Raw genomic sequence first — 21540 nt, 5'->3', positions numbered from 1 at the left:
GGAAAAGGTTGGGCTGCTGTGGAATTATGTTATCTGGCCAGTTTACCCTGGAGTGAAAGTTTATGGTTTTGAGTACTAAAACCATCCTTGGAAGAAAAGGGCTGCAATTCCTTTTCAGCTGGGCTGCCTCGCCAGTGATTTTGCCGGTTAACTAGGACATTGGGCAAATGATAGTGATTATGCCTTAGGTAGAACTACACCCTTAATATAAAGGATGCTATCGTGTTTGGATGGATTCAGTTCAGTCAAAAAGTCTAAAGTTTAGTTAGGCTTCTCTTATAGCCAATGGAAAAAAAAGAAGCTTTTGGAACACAAATGTTCTGTCCTATTTAGACAAAAAAAGGGTAAGATAAATCATATCCTTAATCCATGGCTACAGCAGACCTTTGACCAGAAAGGTATTCCAGGCTGAGCATCCTAGATGCAGATGTGTGCCATGCAGGTGGTCCATAAGCAGGTGATTCTCCTCCATTCCCGGGCTCCTGTGGTTATGGCCGTGCAAGTGGAAGGATCATCCTGTTGTTCCTCATCACCTGCCAGCTGCTCACCACTGCTTGGCTCATAAGAGTTATTGTCCCTTCAGAATGGCTAGCTAGTCTGCTTGTGCAATCAATCCCTAAACTTTGGGTTGGCAACGACCTAGTGTTTCCAAGACTAGAAAATCTGATGTTAAATGTTGGAAATTTAGAATGGATTCTTTGGAAACCATTACCTGGCAAAGCGAATCCACTGGAAAAGAGAGCTGTGTGGGAGGAAAAAAAGATTAAAAACCTGTGTCTGGAAGGGCTGCCTTGATCTCTTTGGGGTATGCTGAGAAGAGGATGATAGAGAGCACAGAGCTCCTGGATGCAGAAAAGGTACAAGGAAGGCTGAAGAACAGGATTGGTGTCTACTGTAGTCAAGCAAGAGACTTGTAGAGAGAAACTATCAACACAAGAACTGTTAAAAAACCAGGGTAAGGGAGGACACTTTTTAAAGCTTTTCCATAGCTTAGCCGCGTGTACTGCTTTCATCTACCAATAAAAAAGCTGAAGCCAAAGATGTTGCCCAAGACATCTGCAAATATTATCTCTTTTCTGGAAAATCTTAACCCAGCATGAGTACATTATCGGCTGCTCCCAGACGGTGAGCGTACTGTATTAGCAGGCCCAAACTAACTGCGTGCTCAGCTGAGCTATTTGCAAGGAGAAATCAGAAATAACTGGGGGACAGATACGTTTCACAGCAGAGGAACACTCACAGCAAATACCCATCAACCACGTATCCCTGCAACCTTCTTTTTCCTTCCCCATCACGCCACGGCGGGGAGGTAACCACAAGCAGAAGAGAATCTGGGAAGTTTGGATCTACTTCTCCTGAGTGTTTACGTCTGCTGAAGAGGTGATTTGTGTAAAGCCCAAAACATGTAGCACAACACAAGGAAGCTTGTGTCCTTCCTGGCCTCCAGACATCAAGTCAAACAGGTTACATCGTGGTCAGCCTTCCTGGCTGCTGTGGATGCCACTCAGCCAGTGCCACAGCCGAAGGCTCCCCACTGATGTGGACATACAGCAGCATTCCCTGAAGCTGGTGAAGTTATTCCTGTCTGAACTAGTCTCAGGGAGGTGTTGAGAACTCTCTTTTTAATCCTTCTTAGAGTTTTCACCACTGGGCACTGCCCTTGTGCTCCTCCCTTGCTAATTCTTGGCCCAGTGCCCTTCTGTTTCTCCTGTGGCGTTAGCAGGCAGGTATGAGACAGGCCTGCAGGATGCGGGAGGCCAGTTTTGACAGCCATGATGTTTTCAAGCAACCAACGCATATCTTTTGGGTGTCTCTTTTGATTTGGATTTCTCTCTTCATGGCTTTCAAGGAACTTGCTGTTACACTTGCAAGCTCATGCAGGATGAGGAACACATCTCAAAGGGAAACAAAAGCTGTGGTTCACATTGATGTGCCTGTAACCAGACTTAGAGAGTCTGCAAGTACCCAAGCCCAGAACAGTGACCCACAAACCCTTGCTGAGTGGATGCAGAGTCTCACCCGTGCCTCTGCCTGACCCCAAAGCTCCCCAGTGCCACAGAATTTAGTTTCTGCCTTCAAGTAGCCCCTGCACAAAAGGCTCCCCCCCTCCCTCCAGCAGCACCCTCCACGAGGTGCCCTCAGACACATCCCAGTGCAAGTATTTCAGCCCTACGTGTATGTTGCGAGGGGATGGCCACTTGTGTGAGAACGTTCCTGCAAGAAGTGGTAGGGAGAGGGACACAAATTCAATCCACCCATCACCCTGACAGCAGTAACCCCAGAGTTTCAGGCTTCAGGGGTGCATCCGAGTCACGCGTATGCACTGTAAGCCATTGGGCAGCCAAAAATACAAGTGTTGAGAAGCCAGAAGGACAAGCCTGATGAGGTGCCTAATGATTAGAGCACTTGTCTGAGAGACGAGCCCTGGCCACTGGCCTCTCAATCTCTTCTCCAGTCACTGCTCCTAAGGTGAAATGCCCAGACTGTGCTGGAAGAATGGACAGTAAAACACTTTTGTAATCCTAAAGACTACAGGGAAAGGAGGAATGGTGGCAGACAGCAATCACCCTTTACCTTCCTCCTGTCTGACAGGCAGTCCTTTGAGAGGAGATACTTTTTCAAGTGTCTTACAGAAAAGAGAAAGAATAAGGAACTGAACTCATATCTTGCCTGAAAACAACTGACCGCACTCAAACCTCTGGGCAAGTGAAGGATGAGGACAAAACAGTGCTTCTCCTTCCTTGGGCTTTGGTTATAAAGAGGGAGAGGAATGTCGACGTACAGAGACTTAGAGGCACAGCCAAAAGAGCTGGCCTTGGCCAACAGTTACACATGAGAGGAGGGGGCAGTTTTTTCACTTTGGGGGAAATACTCCTCAGATCCTTCCTTTCCTTACCCTACCTCCCTGTCATTAGCAAGTGGTCTCTGCAATGTGGCATCCAGTCATGTTGAATTACTCCATCCCCCTCTAATTGCCTCAGTAAGTCACTTCTGTTTACTGTCACGAAAAGCAGATGAGAAATGTACTCAGCTGCTAAGAGCTTGCACCGTATTTGCACACAATACTGCGTGTCTGCAGAGAGATCAGACCTTCACCAGCTGCAGCTCAGCCGGGCTGACTTAGCACCTTGTCAAGAACAGATGAAAGCCACTACCTGACCCCAGGACTGCCCTGCCAGCCAGGATGGCTGCAGCCAGACTACATGGATTTCGCAACACGCGGAGCACATGGGGCAAACTAGCACTGTGTGCCACTTCTCTCTTTGGTTTCACCCCAGAAAAAGCAGTTTAGCTGATTTCAGTTTCACCTTAGGTAGCTGATGCTAATGGCCAAACACAGTTGGGATCAGGACCTTTGTAATCAGCAGGAGCTGGGGAACTGTCAGCTCCCTGGACTGGGAACACCAAAGGCTATCCATCACCCTCATCGCTTCACCGATTCGAGGGTGGGTTTAGCAGGAGTCCCACTGTGTTGTGCCTCCATAACCCTGACTGCAGTGCTCTCTCATCTCCCTGTGCATGAATTACTGCAGGTCCCAGCCGCTGATTCCTCATCCGTTCTCTTCCCCTCTCCCCCTCCACTGACTTGCTCAGCATGTTGTTTTAACTTGACATGTGCTGCACAGCAGTCTGCCCTCATTGCTGGTGTCTGTCACCAGCTGACAGCCACTGATGTAATGCATATGTAATTTTACAGGTTGCCTGGAAATACCTTTTAATATAAGATCTTTACCCAATCTTTCTGTCTACCCATCACAGCTCGGGGCGTCAATGTAAATAGAGTGATCTGTATTTACATTCCTTCCACACATCACAACCAGGGCCCTGCAAACTATTTCTGTAACTAGTTCCTACTTCTCCTGCCATTACAGTGCTGCTAAATATGGATCTAAGGCTCTCAACGCTTCTGTCTTTGCATTTAACATATGCTGTGGAGAATAAGGTCAATATTTGTCAGCACACTGCCTGTGATGAAAACTGTCCCAGCAACACACGCGTTGGCCTGATTCACAATTAAATCAAAAAAACAGGCAGCCCTGCATTTGAAATGACTTGGTTTATGGGTTGAGTGATTTTGATAAAAACTAATGAGACCCACAGACAGACGGTTTTGTTTTCGCAGCTGACGGATGCCTTGCAAAACACATTCACATCAGCAAATATTTTTCCAGGGATGAATACATGCCTGACTGTAAAGCAATGATTCCTAAAGAAACTGCCTAACCAGCTCCAGAAGGAAGGTGTCGGTGCAGTCAACTGCCTGCTCTGTGTGTGTATGGGTTGCTGAGCCTTTCTGTTGACTTTAGCCAATTATTGTGAACAATTTAAAGTTTTCACTTCTCGGCTTGAGCAAGAACAGGGCAATATTACGTCCTTTTGTTCTTCTGCAAGCATGTTTAGGGCTTTAATTCAATGGAGACAATTGTTCATTCTTCCACAAATATGGTATGGTATGTTCCTCGCATGGCATTTTAAGGGTGTTAGTAAATGTCACAGGCACTCAAAAATGAAGGAAAAAGCTTTCTGCTGAACACCAGTAGTAGGCTATAAACATAAAGTTTTTACTCTGTTTAGTACTATAACTTACTATGTTTAAACCATGTAAAAATATCCTGTAACTGGGATGGAAGTCAAAGGAAGTGGAAGAAATTCTGTGCCTTTTTAATACTAAGGATTTTAGACAAATAGTAAGGATCATTAGATCAAATTATCAATTTCATTGCTTTAAATAATAATACAATCATCACTTACAAAATTTAGTTGTGCAACTGAATTTAGCTCACCTCTGTAAATTGCTCCCAAAACTGATTCTTTTAACAAAAATACAGAAAAAAAACCCCAACAATAGTCATTTCTAAGTAAAGCTTTTGGCCAGAAATGAAAATATTTCAGCCACAACTTCTAAACTTCTTTCTTGACTACACATTTTGTGACTCAACGATGCACCCCCAGTGAGTCATCCTTGGTGCAATGTGTGAAACTCACTCACGGCTGTCATGGGAAACGTCATCTCCCTGAGCCTCCAGCAGAGAAAGGGTACAGGAGGGAGCAAAGCACCGGCTTCTCTGGGGCTCCCCTGTAACACCTTTAAATCTAAACAACTCATTAGGTCTTTTCCTTCTGGCTTTGAATATTCTGCTTCTCCACCAAACGCTCACAAGGATGCTTCACTGGAAAGTTTTCAACCATCCCTACAAATCCCCAAGTTCAGAGAGTTTTTAAAGGGATTGACTCTGGCTTAAGTGAGGTCAAACCAGGGATTTAACCTGGTTTAGGAAAAGACTTTCAAAAATCAATTTCACTGAGAGCAGCACATGCCTTTTTGCGCTTTTTTCTTGCGTAGATGAGACCCGATATTTGACCACAGCTAAACAAGACAGTGTTACTGAGAGGCTGCTCCTTTTTGAACACAAGCCCCTCTGCCTCCTTTGGCTCCCCTCCCTCCCACCACAGTGATGCTCAGGAGTGAACAGGCTCTGACTGAACCGGCTGTTTACCAGCCCCCTTGCACAAACCTTTTCTTTGCCCCAAAACTGTTAATCCTCCACTTGAACCCTGTCGTCTCGGCCCCAGGGAGAAAGCTGTCCCATGTGTAAAAATCTCATGGGCCAAAGAAACATCCAGCCTGACTGTCGCTCTACACATTTAAGATAAGAGAGAGCAGCAGTGTGTTTATGGGCCTGGTACGCAGCTCAGACGGGATGTAGCAGGATAGGGTGAAAAAGGGATTTTAAAAGTGCTTTTGTTGAGCCCTTTGTGCCCAGCACTCCCATGTTTCTATGGGAGCTGACCAGAGAGTAAGAACAGGGTATAATATGTTTGTTGGAAAACTGACCACTTAAGATGCTTCAGGGACTTTTGGAAAAAAACCCACTGTTTCTTTGGACCTAAATAGAGCATACTGAAAAATAATGGACTATGGAAAATAAGAAAAGATGGATTATATTCTACCTGTATAGAGATCACATTGGAATGGCAGCCTATCCCCCAAAAAGCCCTGTGGGTAATACAGCTATCAAGAAGGTATCCAATCTAAATTTCCAGTTGTTTAAAATAAAGACAACAGAGGAAGGTACTGGTTGTACCCCACGTATTGGATCCAGGCAACATCTGTGCCTGTGACAACCCTGATACGTTGGGGTTATTTAATTTCAAGCATCTGAGTTTCTTCTAATCTTGGCAGTCCCCAGTTTTATCTACTAGACACCACCACACAGTGGTTTACAAACAGCTTTTCTGCATGATTATAAGAACAGTAGCAGAAATAACAGGAAACTTTCCAAACAAAACTATAACCCTTACTCTACCCAGACTTTGTCCCTCTGAGGTGCCTCCATCTGCTTGCTCTCAGCAAGGCTGCAGATAAGATTAGACCTGCTGCTAAAACCTCCCAGTTTCCATTCTGCTCATTCTTTTTCCTTCCTAAAAAGGCAGCTTATCTGCAGTTTTAGGAAGGCTTTGTACCAGAGGGCAAAGTTGCTGTCTGTTAACAAGGAAGGGTGACCCTCTGAAGAGACTCACCTTGAAATCCCTGATTTTGAGTATCAAATCATGACCTGGCACTCTTCCTCTGCTTTTTGACCACCTACACACACTGGACCAAATAAGGCGGCAGCTGTACTGATAGAGCTCGCCAGAGAAAACAATACTAACCAGGGGTAATCCTTTCTATACCTAAACCCAAAGCAGCCTGGTGAAGTTAAAAGCTCAAGAAAGAAACTCAAACCCAGCAATCACTTTGAAAACTTGGGAATTGAAGGTCTTAGAGGACCAACTGAGGAGAAGTGCATGGGAAAATGGGTGTCCTTGTGGTTACGGCTTGGGACTGGGCAGGCGTCCATCCAGTACTCATCTCTCTTGTTGAGTTCCATGTTCAGGTGTGTCCAGAGCACCTGTCAGAGCACCAGCCCGGAGATGGCCCTCCAACCCTCCTGAAAGCTCGCGCCACGACTGCAGGCACAGTTTCACATCCTCCTGTGAGCATGTGGGACACAGCCTGCCCCAGCACACTTGGTATTGCAGCCTGGCACCAGGCATGCCCCTACAGCCAGCCGGGTGTACGGGTGCAAAGCCAGCCCTGCTGGAGCCCTGCCAGAGCTTGCTTTTTCAAAGCAGTGAGGACAAGCTCTGCCTCACTGCTCTGTCTCCCTTCCTGCTATCCCAATCACAAAAAAAGGAATCTTTCTCTTGGGAAAGGTGTACATGCATGGAGGCATTAGGGAGGATACTCGCAGGTGTGAGCAGGTACACAGTATCACCCCACCTTCACTTTGCACTGAGGACACTCCCAGGGCACAGCAAGTTCTCCTACCTGCAGTGGCACTGCCTCTATCTCCAGCAGTGTGGCAACATTGGTAGTGCCCAGTTAGCAAAGTCTATCTTGACCGCTGCAAATCGACACCCACGCAGACACACTCCCTACCTTCGCCTGAGCTCAAAGGATTTGATCTCATTGCAGGGCTCTTATTGCAGCTCAGTATATAAAAAAGTTACCATTGTGCCAGCTTTCCCTGCCACCGCCCCAGGAGTGGAGGCAATGGGTTCGACCAATGCTTCTCCAAGCAGACCTCAAGGTCCCTGGATCCACAGCACAAGGACCCCTCCCTTTTACTTCAGAGAACCAGGTGGGGACAGGACTGTTACTGGCGTTGCTCTCAGCCCCCACCATTTGGAAACTGCTGGCTCTGAGCACAGGAAAGCAGGCTCTGAAAGTCAGTCTTCTCAGCTCATGTCCTTGTTTGTTTTATAGCAAGATATTATCTGGGACTTTGCTTTTATATGGGACAATGCTCAACAGAGCAGGCATTCCTAGGCTGCAAACGTTCACTAAAGCTTCTGCATTTGCTGTTGTTATCATGGGTTATCGCACTGGTACCTAAACAGCCCAGGTAAGCTCAGGACCCTGCCATGCTGGGCATGGCCCAAGGACATCCTTATACAGGGATGTGTAAGGGACAGCCTCTATGCCAAAGCCTTTTGTAGCTAGATAGAGGAGGAGAAAGGAAACGTGTGGGGAAGGATGCACAATGAGATTGAATAAAGTCCCCAAGGTCATGTGAGAAGAGGGTTGTCGTCAGGGTTATAAACCAAACCTATTTTCCCCTCCTACCTTACTCCTCCTACTGAAGACCTTATCACTGCTTGTGGGATGGGGCTAATTTGGAAGACCCACCCTTTATTTAGTTGATTGTGACTGTTACAAAAAAAATTGTGTAAATAACATGGGCAGCGTGTTCTACATTTCAAAATGCAGAAAATATATTCCACATTATTCATTTACCTCCTGGCTTTACAAGACTGTGATGATTAGTGACACAGAAATATGTCAGAAAAATACCAAATGAGAAGAAAAAACAGATGTAAACAGACACATGCTCTGCCTGATCCTATTTTGACTGCATAGTTGGGCTCCTTGTCCCAGTTACGGCCCCAGTGTTGGCACAGAGTGGTTTTCACTGTGTCCGTACAATGGTGAATGTCGTATCTGGATTTATTACAATGAGCCACATTCTGAGTTTCCAAGATAAGGATGAGAACAGGCTTTCCTTCCCAGAAAGATCTCCTGCCAGCCCTTGGATCTCCACATCTCTGTGGTTCCATTGTGAGGCTTAAATGCCAGCTTTCCCAGGAGCTGCAGGCAGAAAAGTGGCGTCCCAGCAGAGCTCAGACCCAAGCGCCCCAAACCACACTGCCGATGCTCAAGCTGTGTCTCACACTGAGCATTAGGGCTTGGGCATCTGAGTAACCTGAACTCTTGCTTTGGGGAGGAAGGGAGCCAGGCAGGGCTGCTGAGCCCAGCGTGGCCCACCCCACAGTAATTTGAAGTGGTAGCTCATGAACTTGGGAAATGTGGCCATTCCTGACTCGGCAGATTCTTCCCAGCTGTCTCCAGAGCTGACAGCATCACTTAGCTTGTGTGTTACAAGAGGTGCAAAGAATCTGGTCTCATTGCTCCAAGCCCTACCTCCACACCACAAGCATGATGGTCTTGGTTCACCCCAAGCACCTCTTCCCCACAGCGTCCCATGCCTGTAATGAAGCAAACTTTACTTACAGATCTGCGACTCTGGAGATCTCAGCATCTTCTTCGATTCCTGCCATATGGTTTTGCAGTCCTCTTGGAGCTTATAAAACCGCTCCTTTCTCCAAGAGCCTGACTTCACTTTTAGCAGCTGGCTGCCTTTCAGGAGGAACTTCAGATCCTTGTCATCTTTCAGGCCTGTGGAGAAACAGTAGAGGTAATGTTGTAAGAGTTAACTCAAGAAATGATGCACATAGGGTCTTCCCTTCCACAGGACACGAATCACAGACATAGACCACTGCAGTGCACGCAGGTCCGGGGAGGACGGCAGAGCAGAGAGACCCAGAAACCTGCCATGCCAAAATTTATGCTCACAAAAGAGGCTGAGGCCTTGCAGATTTCTTAGATTGAGTCCAACCACTTTTATACTACAGTTCTCAGGTGGCTTACAAACATAAAATGTCTTCTTCCCAGCAAATATAGTCTAATGTTAGCATGCAAAAACAGCAACAAAAGCAACAACAAAACAGTAGAAGAAAAGGAAAGCAATTTGTGTAACTTGTAATTGGAGTACTGTCAGGAACTTTCATGAGATATCAAATCTATTCTGCAACAAATTTCCTTTGGGGAAACAGGAATACACAGAGATATCTCTCTGTCTTCTCTGGCAAGCAGTCCCCTCCTATCCACAAGGGAATTTAGATCAGTGTCATGAAGCTTAGGACATACAGAGGTAAGTTTGGTGCCAGCAGCATTGCATCAGTGAGGTAGCAACCATGCTTGCCTCATTGCCCAGCTAGTATCCAAGAAGACCTTTATCCTTCTTACCCTACTAGGCCACCACAACGCCAAGTAATAATAACCAGACCTTCTGGCTCCAGGATCTTCAGATTTCACATCTTAGGCTAGATTCAGGAAGGCACGTAGACATCTAGAGAGGTAACACGCATCTACTGAGACTTCGAAAACATGGATTTGGCATTCTACATGGCTTTGAATGTCTCAGCATTAAATTACTTCCACATACCTGAATACCTTGGAGAATCTGCCCCTCAAACCAACCATTAATTACAGATCTGAAGTGTGTGGGCTGGGGAGGGTGAGAGCATGAAACATGAGAAACACATCCTGGGCTTTCTGTAATAAGCACCTTGCATCTCTCTGACATTGCATGAAAAGCTGGTTCAAAGCTGGTGATGAAGCAACATTTAACTCTATAGTACTAACCAAGCACGTCCCAGCTCAGTGGGGTTTTTGCTAACCTTATCTTGACGATGCAAATAACCACTTGGCCACTTGCAGCCACCTGACACTCACAGCATGGGAAATTTCCTGATGCTACGTAAACATAAAGCAGGGTCTCACCAAGCAGCAACCCAAGTTAACTGATTTATGCAATAACATTTATATCGCAGTGTGGCATTCCCCTGTGACACCACATTTGTTCTCTGGAAGACACAGCTGCCTTGAGTTGTTTTTTAAACAGGGCAAGGCGGTAACCTACCAAGCATCACTTCAGGCCTGCTTGAAAAACAAAACTCAGCATGAGATCCAAGTGGCCAAAACCTCAGACTCCTGACAATTCACAGAGGAGACTGAAGTGCCAGGTGCTGCAGAGCACCAAGCTGCGTCATGGTGGCAGCAGCCAGAATCAGCACCATGTGTTTGTAGCTGGGGTACGTTGGCCTAAAGAGAGCATTTTAGGTTGCTAAAGAAAGCCTGGGATCTCCATCACAGATAAATATTAGGGGTGTCCAGTGTCCACCCTGTGAGCTGCCCGCACCACTTTTTACTGGTTGTGCAGATGCCAAGGAGCATGCCCAGAGCTGAGCCTGGCTGAGGCATCCAGAGTTGAAAGTGCCTCAGTGGGAGCTCGAGATCCTGAAAAGGTGGCTGTGGCCTCTCTCTTTCCTCTACATTCCATTAGCTATCTCATTAATTACGTGTCTTCCCATGCTACAGGATCCCCTGGGCCTCTCGGCTCATATCTGGTCTGGAGGTTCCCAAGAGGAGAATTTGAATGCTTTGTCCTCTGGAAACCTCAGAAAGAAACTCACAGAGAGAAGAAAAAACGCCATCTCCTGCAAAGCACAGAAGGGTGAAAGATTGACCCCAGCTATGGGCTCTGAGACACCCTCCGGGTTTGCTGAGGTTCAGGCATACCCAGGGGTTTGCAAGAGGTCAGACCATCCAGAGGAAGGACAGACACCACAACAGCTTCACAGGTCCTTGGTCTCCTGAGTTGTAGTGCTGAGGCTTCCTCTCCAAGCCAAAGGTCTTCCAAGTGCAGAGAAGATGCCACAGACTTCAGCCTTACTAATATCGCTGTGGTACCCCTCAAGGTTCCCAAGAGGAAACAAATTTCTTTCTCCCTATTCACTCACATTTTTGTTCTGCCTCCCATCCTCATTCCCTCTTTCTTCAGATCCCAACCACTCAAGTCAGACCAGGAGGAGGACAAGTCATCCTCAGGTGACATGAGGAGGAAAACAAGAAAACCATCAATTCCTTTGGGTGCCTACATGCATAAGCATGTAATGAGAAATCCCCGTTAACTGTGGCATGTTTTATTACATGGACACTGAATGCAGCACACGGAAAGCGTCAGGCTACCTGGACATCCCAAATAGCTGCACCAATATAATACAGGTAAATCGGGATGGGCACAGGCAGTGGTCACGGGCAGGTTCCTCTCGCCCAGGCTTGATCTATACATCAGAAGTGAGCTGGAGCTCAGAGCCCTTCATCCTGCTCACTGCACAGCCCAGCCAGTGCATTAGTGTGGGCCAAAACTCCCCTTCCTCTTCAGAGGATCTACGTGTTGGGAGCAGCACAGCACTCATCCTTGGCCTCTGTGCCTGAGGACCAGGCCAGGTTAAATGACTCAGCAAAGGAGGCAAGTGCACTTCGCAAGAGCAGGAGGGAAAGATGAGGAGGGACGGTGCATGGTGAAAGCGTGGCCAAGATCAAAGGTGGCAGGGAGGGTGAGTCAGAGGGCAGTGAGAGAAGCCAGGGAGGGGATGGAGGCAAGCTGGCCTCTAGGAGATTGCGGGTCTGGCCAGGAAAGGGTGAGAGGGCTAATCATGGGTGTCTAACAGCTCTGTCATTCCTTTGATGTGGGAGACATTTCAGATAGCAGCCACCCAGAGTTGACCTCTGCCAGTGGTGACCCCAAGTATTGACTGAACCACCCAACAGTGGCCACAGAAGACGGAGGGTCATCCCCTTAACTGGGTGGACACAGCCTGTTTCAGGCCTGCCCTGTGTCTGTCTAGCAGCAGTTCAAGCTCAGACAGCTAAACTGGCCAGGAAAGAGGGCCAGTGTTTTTGGGCCCTGCCTCCTCTGCCCAGTCCAAGCACTGCCACAGACTCTAAACGACCTTGGGTCAGTCACTTAGCCTCTCTATTCCTATCTTACAAAGCACCAGCATTTTGCTAGTCCAGAGTTGGAGCATAAAATGCTTCAATCTGCTGATACAGGAACTGCAAACACACCCTTGATGTGCCAGTGGGACATTACCCTCAGTTGGTCATTTGAACTGCTTTCCAGAAAAAAACACCTTTTCCCAGCAGAAGCCTCATTTCAGGTTTTATGCCTGAACCAGCCTCTGAGGATTTCTGCCTAACAGCCCCATGGAGCTGAGGAGGTTTGTGGTCCAGAGCTCCATCTGACAGCGATGGAAACTTGTATGAAAGAAACCAGAGTCATCATACACATGCATAATTTCAAAATTAAACATTTTGAAATTGTCCTGTCCTGTGCAGCATGACAAGGATATTGGTTTCCAACTATATAACAACACTAGGCATGAGAAGCACAAGCATCACACTGAAATAAATGTCTGAATCCTGCCTGAAACACATGGCAGGACTGTGTCATGCTTAGCGTCCTCTGCAAAATACCAAATACATACTTGGCATGCAAAATCACAGCCATTTCAAGGATCAGGCCCCCCTCCTCACAAAATATCAATCACACACTTTCTAAACAGAATGTTTTTACTGTGCAGTAAAGTTCAGAGTGAAAATCCTATTTGGCAAAGGTAGAAGTGCCTCAAGCACACAGAGCATCGCAATAACCATGAAGATAATATAACGCACTATGAAGCTTTAGACACTAAGACATCAAAAATGTTAACCTTTGTATTATCGGTCTCAGGTTTACGGCAAGCAGGAAACACAATAAAACGATAGCTGTCACAGCAGAAGCCAGGCTTTGAGTTCACTAAGGACATAGTTAGAATAATGTCTATAGAAGAGAGTGATAATCTATATTTCTGCACTGCTCTCTCGCAAGTCTGCTGCTCTGATATAATCATGTTAATTACAGCTACTATAAAACAAGCCTCCTCCTGCCTACTCCCCCTCTCCCACCTGGTTTAAGATCAGACATAACTCAGGTTTGCCTGTTTAAAAGGGCAGAAAGCCTTTCTGATAAAATTCAAAGAACTCGGGTGGGTAAATGGTGATTTTTCATTTCCACCTGCCCTCTGTAGCCATGGAAATTAAGGGACTTGGATCCATTTGGGCGGTCTCTCCGGAAAGCAGGAACCAGCAATGAGTTCATAGCCAGACACAGACATTATGAAACTCCCCGGGTTTCCTCCTCCTTTTCATCTGGTGAATGCAGACCTCTGAGTGGTTCCTCGGGCTCTAATAGCAACTGCCAATACACCACTGAGAAGTTCTAAAATCAAGCAGGAAAAGGGCACTGCCTTCCTCAAACACCCTCAACCAGCGGCAGTTCAGAAAGCCCAGCAAGAGATTTGGAAACAGACCCTTTGCCAAAGAGGTCCCACTTTGATGCCTCAGATGAAGCGGTTTATACATCTGGCAGGTGGTTACAGGCAAAGGAAAGGAAAAGAAAACGCAGGAGTTTAAAAATAACCTTGGAGTTGCCTTTAGGGTGGAGCACTGCCTCTGCACAAGGAAAAGAGGCAGAAATGAAGCGGCTGCCAGCGTGTGGAAGTGCCGAGGGTCTGGCCAACTTGTCCCTTACCCAGCCTGGTGCCGTTCAACGCGGCCACTCTACGGCTCTGCTCCCGAAGGATGTTTTCCTGGGACACGCTGCGCTTGGGCTGCCTTCGGAAGCACTGCATGATCCAGCGTGGGTTTCAGGGAGAGGTGTTGGGCGTCGGGAAGGACGGGGGCCCACGCCACCCCTGCAGGGATCCCTGCTCATCCAGGAGCCTCCGGCGTGTGCAGTGTCAAACGGGGCTCCAAGGAGGGAGAGGAGGCAGCGGGAGGGCGAAGGCAGAGGAAGGCAGGGGAGGGCAGAGTCCAGCTGGGGGTGGAACCGTGGGAAGTCTCTCCTCCTGCTTTGCTCACCAGCACACACTGGTTGCAAAGTTACTCAGAGGCGCTTGCCGGCAGCTGCCCAGGTAGAAGGAACAAGTTTTCCTACAGTCATACGCCAGTGGGTTTTTATGCATCATTTCCAGGAGCTGGAGGAGTCCCAAATAATGTTTGTGGCTCCTAATCAGTGCCTGGGGCTTGTCAGCTTAGCCTGCCCACAGATGCCTAGATCAGCGAGAGCTTGGCTCCACCCTTTCTCTTCTGTGCAGAGCTGCTCTGTGCTGTTCCCACCGACACGCAGTGAAGGGGAAGCTAAAAACACCTTTTAGCCAGGGCAAACGTAGCCGAAAAGCAGCTTGGAAACCGTGTTTTAATGGTGTTTTTTTTTCCACCTAGAGAAGAGCATTTTCCTAAGACTCTGGAGAGCGTCTTCTCTGCCACTGATTTCCTGTATGACTCGGGTGAGTCACTTACCCTGCATTTTCACATAGCTCTGCGTTTATTCTTGTAATTCAAATTTATCCTGTGATCTGGTACAGGGATAAGCCCCAAGTCACTGATTACACAGAATCAGAGAATAATTCAGCTTGGAATGGACCTCTGGAGCTCTCTAGTTCAATTACCCACTCAAAGTGGGGTCACCTTCAGAGGTAGATCAGGTTGTTCACAGCCTTGTCCAGATGAGTTTTGGATACCTCTAAGGATGGAGACTCCACAGCCAATCTAGATCCCTGTTCAAGAGCTTAGACATTCTTAGTGAAGAATTTTTTCACTATGACCAGTATAAATTTCCTTCACTGAAACTCATGACCATCACCCCTTGTCCTGGCAATGGCTGGGACTCAAATCCATCTCTTCCCTAGCCATGACCCCTTCTGCAATGAAATACAGCAGCTATACTTATGAAGCTGTTCCATCCTAGGTGAGTTTACAGCCCTTGTTACAGACTAGAGGTTTTTGTCATTACCTTTGCTAGCTGCTGCCCTGCCAGGCAAGCCAAGGGTGAAGATACTACAGGGAGATGGAGTCAACCTGGGGTCACTGTCTCTTATGGCAGAACCAGCATATGGCCAAGACACTTGACAGCGAACCACATGTGCCTGTTTCTGCTGGAGACCTAATCGAAGGCTCTCCATCACCAGCCCCCCATCATATTCAACACAGCTATTACAAATGTATTCCCTGTTCCTGGTGTCTGGTGATCCAGCCATCTCCGCCTTCTTTCTCTGCGTTTTGAAGGAAGCCCAGCCAACACTCACAGGTAAGCACAGAGGACTGGGTTATTTGACCAGCACAGGGACAGAATCAGAGTCACTAATCACATATGCCACATGTAAGAAACCCTCTGGGGACAAGGCAGAGCTATTGCATGGCCTTGAACAGCAGTACAACTAATAACGCCTTCTTTACACATAGCAACTACAAATTGCAGATAGCGAAGGAAAATAAAGGCCTTTTCTGGATTGGACATTGCTGAACATGTTGGCCAGGCAGTCAGTGGGTGGTTGAAGAAACACCTCCAGCCTTTTCCGAGCCCCTTGACATACAGGGGTGGGATGTTGGAGCTGTAATCCCTGTAGCACTCCCCTGGGAGCTGGGAGCTTTGCTTTGCCCTGACTAGGAGGTGGGCACCATGATGTAATGGCTACATGATAGTTTCCATCTAGCAGTCCCTGAGCACTTCCAATATTCCACATTGGACTGGACAGGATTGATCTAATTAAAGGAGTGGGGAAGAGAGTAATGTCCTGTACTTGCCTTAGCAAAACTATTTGCTTCTGTGCACCAGCTCTCCTGTCCAGCTGCAGCCAGAGTCCCACAGGGGTCAATTTGGGAGCACACAGAGCTCTTCTGCTTCATTTTCTCATTAATTCCTAATAAGCAGAGCCAGTGACAGCACTGCTCAGAGCTCTTTGGGCACTCAGAGAACATTTCACTGTATTATCCCTGAAGTTTGCACACACACAGAGCACAGGATCAGCATTCACCGAGTTTAGATACTTCTCCAGAATGGCAATGTGCGAGTTTTGCTGTTGTGAGGGCTCCAGAGATGTAAAGGCGTTAAAACCAGTTTGTTCTTAAAATGAAGATGAGATCATCAGACCAGAAAAGCCCTGCTTTGGGAAACCCCAGATCTGGATGTATCGTGGTCTGGAGGTCATATAAAGACAATGTCACATCTCACAGACGAAGCCTGACAGATAAGTGTGACACTGTGGTTTACGTGGCATTCCTTATTGATGTTACATGATGCTGTGTCACGCTCCGGCAAGGGAGGAAGTGATTCCTGCAAATGGCTTTGGACAAATTCTCCAACCCTTATTCACCCCAGGTAACACCTGACTGGGTCCGAAGCCTGCGAACACTCAAGCATGCAATTCTACCCATATGACCAATCCCACGGAAATCAATGGCACTAGTCACATGAGTGAAGTTATTCATGTTCCCGTGCCCAGGATCGGGGCTGTGCTAATCATCCTATCGATTCCAGCTGGATTACTCACGGAGCAAATGGAAATCGATGTGAATGAGGATGTCAGAATGTGGTCCTAAAGTTAGCAAAGTGCTTTAATATCCAGGAAACAGGCACCTGAGATAGAAACGCTGTAGAATCTGGTAGGAAAAGGGCTATGTGAGAAAACTATTAATGCACAGGCAGCTCTCCAGGCAGTTCTCCAAAAGGATGTGGAGTCAGGAGCTGGGCTTGATGATCTTTGTTGTGATGATCTTCCAACACAGGTTATTCTATGATTCTACTATTCTATGCAAGGAGCTGAGGAAGCTTTATTACCACTTCACAGAGGAAGAAGCAGGTTGGTTTTGAGCTCTTTGGGGCTGGACCTGGTCTCCCACCACTGCCATATCTGGGCAACACCAAAAGTGGTGCAGCCCTGATACTGATCATAGTCTTTACACACCTCTGACACAAGTGACATGACGGAGGTCAGCAGCTGATTTGCCCAGACTTACGATAGTTAGGACTGGAATGAAAATACCTGTGCTGGTGGTGACCTCACCACTTCCCCATTGCATCATACACATTATGTAAATGACTCTATTATGACTGCAATGCCTATGGCAGTTATGTAACACATAACACATGTCATTTTAAGAGGAGATTTTCCCACTAAAGAGGCCAAAGGTTGTGTCTTACTCTGTTTGTTACCAAGAAGAAAAAAAAAGGTCTATTTTACATGATGCTGTTCTTTGAAGAAACACTGTAATTTCACCTTCCCTCCCAGGTTCCCCCACAGCTAAATTCATTAGAATTATTTTAATAAGAGTAATAGCACAGTCAAAGTATTACTTCTTATTAATGAACTACAATGTCTGTCCCTACATATTCCTGGTCCTCAGCAAGCATGAGACCATTCGATCCAGGTGAACACAGCGTCAGTGAGAGTTTAAGAAAGCTGTAGTTCAGCTGGTCTGTAGTAATGGGACAACTTTCCATCACTTGTTAGGGTGATGGAGGTCTCAGAAATTGAACTTCCTAATGGTAAATAAAGTTTGAGGATTACTTTTGCACACCTAGTATGAGGAGTATTGTGAGTGCAGCGGCTGCTTGGAACTGAGCACAACCAGCTGCAGCACTGGGCAGCGGCTCCTGTTCGGAAAAGCAGAAAACCTGTCAAGTGATGAAAATTTAGTTGTTTTCTCCAGTGCTTTTGCAAATCACTGATGTTGCCTGTGAAGTGCCTCTGCGGAGGCCCCTTTGGTCATCTGCCATCACCCCATGGTTATATCCAACCTGGCTTTTACATCAGCTCTTTAGCAGCCCTGTGCCTGGGATCAGTGTGGTCCCAGCAATGGCAAGTTGTCTTCCAGCTAAGACCCTGCTGGGAGGACAGGACAGCAAGGTTTCTTCCTAGTCTGCAGGGTCCCACCTGCCCTGCCTTTCCCTCTGGAGTCCATTCTTCACTTCATTCATGCTCTCTCACATCCCACCTGTAGAAAAATCACTCCCTCCTCCTTCCTTGCTACCTCCAGGACACCACTCGCTGCTCTCAGCTTTACCCTCTTCAGTCACACCTCATATCATCCGAGGACCAGCCCTTGCTCTTGGCACAGCAGAGCTTGAGAACAGCCCGTTTCTCACCACCAACAAAAAAATGCCAATGGCTTCTCTACACCAGCGCTCCCCTTCTTGCTCCCTCTGGGGGAGTGGGGACCAGGGAGTGGGTGCTGAGGCCGTAAGCATTGGTGCATCTCTGGCCAAAGATGCTGCTGTTTGTTGACAGTGGGTGCATCTCCGGTGCATGTGGTATGTACCAAGTTCCACCTTGTGGTGACACCGAGAATGGGCTTCTCCACAAAACCCGTGGCAGCATCAGCAAACCTTCTCTTCCTTACATTGGCTTTTCTTGCCCACCCTACTTCCTTTCCAGGGTGCTTGAGAGGTTCTGCTGAGCAGGGTGGCTTTAATCTTTCATACAGGAGTTTTCCCCAAGTATCATGTTGTGGCCATCCTTCAAATCACTGCCTAAAACCTTCCTCCGCTGGCATGCTGGCAAGAAGCCGTATGATGGGCAGGTTTCTGGTGCACTGAAATCAGCGCTGTCACCCTGCTAAATATTTCTCTGCCCCACTTTCTCTCTGTATCCTTTGGCTGTCTCACCTGGTCTGCAAGGTCTCTGGGAGGAGACAGTCCTTTCTCCAGCTCTGTCTTGTCAGTCTACACAGCCCAGCCATCTTCCCCCAAAACAGGCTGGCAGGCCCATGCCATCACCCAGAGCGTACCATGTACTCGCTTGTTATGGACCAAAACCATGCTGGGGAATGTGCTGGCAGTTAAATGGTGCAGAGCCCTGGCCTTGGTTTGTACAGACGAAGGAGGCTGCCTGCTCAGACATTTTGCAAACAGTTCAAATTATGACCTCTATTTGTGAAATTTCATAAATCTTTCTGCCAGTCTGGGTCACTCAAAGGGAGCTTGGATCCATGCACGGCACTAGCTGTGACCCATCAAAAGCTACTGCCCCTCGCTCGTGACAAAATCCAGGTAAAACACCAAAATAAAGTTCATTGCACTCGGGAACTCAAAACCAGACTGACTGTTTGGTTCGGCCCTTCCACTGGTCCCTCCATCACGGTGCACACAGAGATCTGGCTGCAGAGTGAGAGGCACTAAACCAAACACTGGCTTGCAGGAAACTACAGTTTTTCCAGTAGTTGGTGTGAAAAGAGTAGGGAAGAAAGTAATTGAAAAGAAGGATACCCACTCGATGGATAGGACCAGCACCAACAGCCGGGAGCAGCCATGCAGCTTAGCTACCTAAGTCATGTTTCTGGGCACATGCTGATGACAATGTTCTCTTCATAAACCAAAGTCAATTGTAGGTGGGTCCCAGCTTCATTCTTTTAAGGCCAATTGACAGCTTTTCTTGACATTTTCTTCAGGAGCTGAATTTTCTTCCACAGACAAAATGCAGGTTACTCTCACCATTCTGTTGCAGGGCAAAATTTGTGCAATAATTAAATTGCACAATTGAATTATGCAGAACTATGAAAAAATCCTTTTTTTTTTTTTTTTTTCCCCTAAGTGATCTATCTGGAATTACAGCACTCTGTAGCTTTAGCCAAAAACAGCCAATGAGTCTTGTTGTATGGTATCTCAATACAGGGCTTTAAAAGGTACCCATGTGAGGAGCAGCCCGAGGTGGGAGTATTTCCCCACACACATTGTCTAACCTGGCTCATTTAAGGCATGGAATTATATCAGTTTAGAAAAAAACTGTGGCAAATTCTTCTCTACCTGCATAAAGAAAAAGAGAAACCTCCGTGTTAGACCAAGGTCTGCAGCCTTCCATTTTGGCATGTGTGCCTGAGTAAGGACTGAGACCCTCCACCCATGGTAAGGACCTAGGAGACGCATGGGCTGGGGGTTAGTCTTGCAGTATTTACATATCTACAGTGCGCTGAACAAGGGGCCAGGAGAAGATAGGATACAATTTACCTGTCTAGATCCCTATAAGCCTAAATTTTCTTGCAGACACCTACAGCTGAATCCCACCTGGATGACCAAATCGCCAAATATTTGTCTGCAGCTTTCCTTCATGAATATCTGTTTATATATTTCAACCTCCCTGTAAAGGAAACTACACTTTGCTCCCAAATCATCGACACCTCTGGCTCCCAGTGCTGCCTATCCAGTCAGCTGACTTTCTGGATCTTGCACAAACCATGTTTTCCCCACACACTTCTCCTTCTTGCTTCTCCCGGTAGTTGGCTGTATCCTTTCATCTCATCGTCTTTCCAAGCGACTTCATTTTCCTTCTTCCTCTTCTTTCATTTCCTCATTAAAATCGACTTTTCCCAAAGCATCTTCTTGCCCTGACTCATCTGCTTTTGGGCCTGATGTTGGGGCATTGCACACTGGAATTAATCTCAAAACTGACTGCAGGCTTTAGTTTTACTAAAAGACATTGCTCAGATTGGAAATTGAATAGCTTTTGTGTCAAAATGAAAAAAGATCCGAAATGAATTTTACTTGTCCTGTCTGAAAAAGGGACAATCTGCATGTTTAATGTACTGAGCAGTGTTAGTGTTCTTGTGCCCGACTAGAAACACTATGACTCAAAAAAACTCCCACATGAGGCATCAGGCACAACCTGCATCAAATGGGGTGTGCTAGGAGCATTTTGTTTGTAGGAAAGGAGATCAAAGCCACCGGCTGCTTCAGAGCGGATCCCAGCTGATCCCAAGCAGCATTATCTCCACCCACAGAGGCTGAAGCCCAGGAGCCTCCTCAGTGCTCCCAGCTGAGAAGGGCAGGTGGACATGTTTCATTTGGAAATGTAAATCTAGTAGTTAGTCCTCAGGACTGGCTGACAGAAGAAACACGGCAATGGTCTATTTTGTAGGATTTCACTAACCCTTCCCTGTTGATCCTCACCCCGGGCTGCGGCAGAGGGCATTCCCATAACGGGGCTGTGGCGGTCCCTGCACAACGTACGCAGTGTCTTGGGTGAAAAAGTCGGTGTATAAGAATAAGGCATAGTACAAATTAGCTATTCTATAATCTGTGCAAGCACAAGGGCTCCCAGTTCAGAAACAAACCAACTTCATGAGGCAAGAGAAAGATTATTAATGGCCCACAGAGTCTAGCAGATTCATTGCATGCTAAATGTAGATGACCCTTTATAAAATGCACAAGAAGCAGCCCATCCAGCTGAACTAAACACATTCAAAATAAAGGGCACAGACCACTAAATCACAGCAGC

At 47.0% G+C, this 21540-nt stretch overlaps 1 protein-coding gene across 2 annotated transcripts in view; it reads right to left on the bottom strand.

The window, feature by feature from the left end:
- The window catches only part of PLCD1 (phospholipase C delta 1), a 55578-nt gene that overhangs the window by 32135 nt on the left and 1903 nt on the right, over positions 1–21540 (bottom strand). Inside the window, exons 1-2 of one of the 2 annotated variants that reach the window (XM_009509743.2) lie at positions 14022–14296; positions 9056–9220 (exon numbers count right to left, since the gene is read on the bottom strand). In XM_009509743.2, the coding sequence (XP_009508038.1) occupies positions 9056–9220; positions 14022–14121 (265 nt within the window). In that variant the 5' untranslated portion in view covers positions 14122–14296. Of the gene's footprint in view, positions 1–9055; positions 9221–14021; positions 14297–21540 lie in introns of those variants that run through there. The other variant, XM_064445125.1, reaches the window with a different exon arrangement.

This window comes from Phalacrocorax carbo, chromosome 2, assembly GCF_963921805.1.
Source record: "Phalacrocorax carbo chromosome 2, bPhaCar2.1, whole genome shotgun sequence".
Lineage (NCBI taxonomy): Eukaryota > Metazoa > Chordata > Aves > Suliformes > Phalacrocoracidae > Phalacrocorax > Phalacrocorax carbo.
Note: the sequence above shows the minus strand (reverse complement) of the source record. Positions and strands in the feature narration are given on the sequence as shown.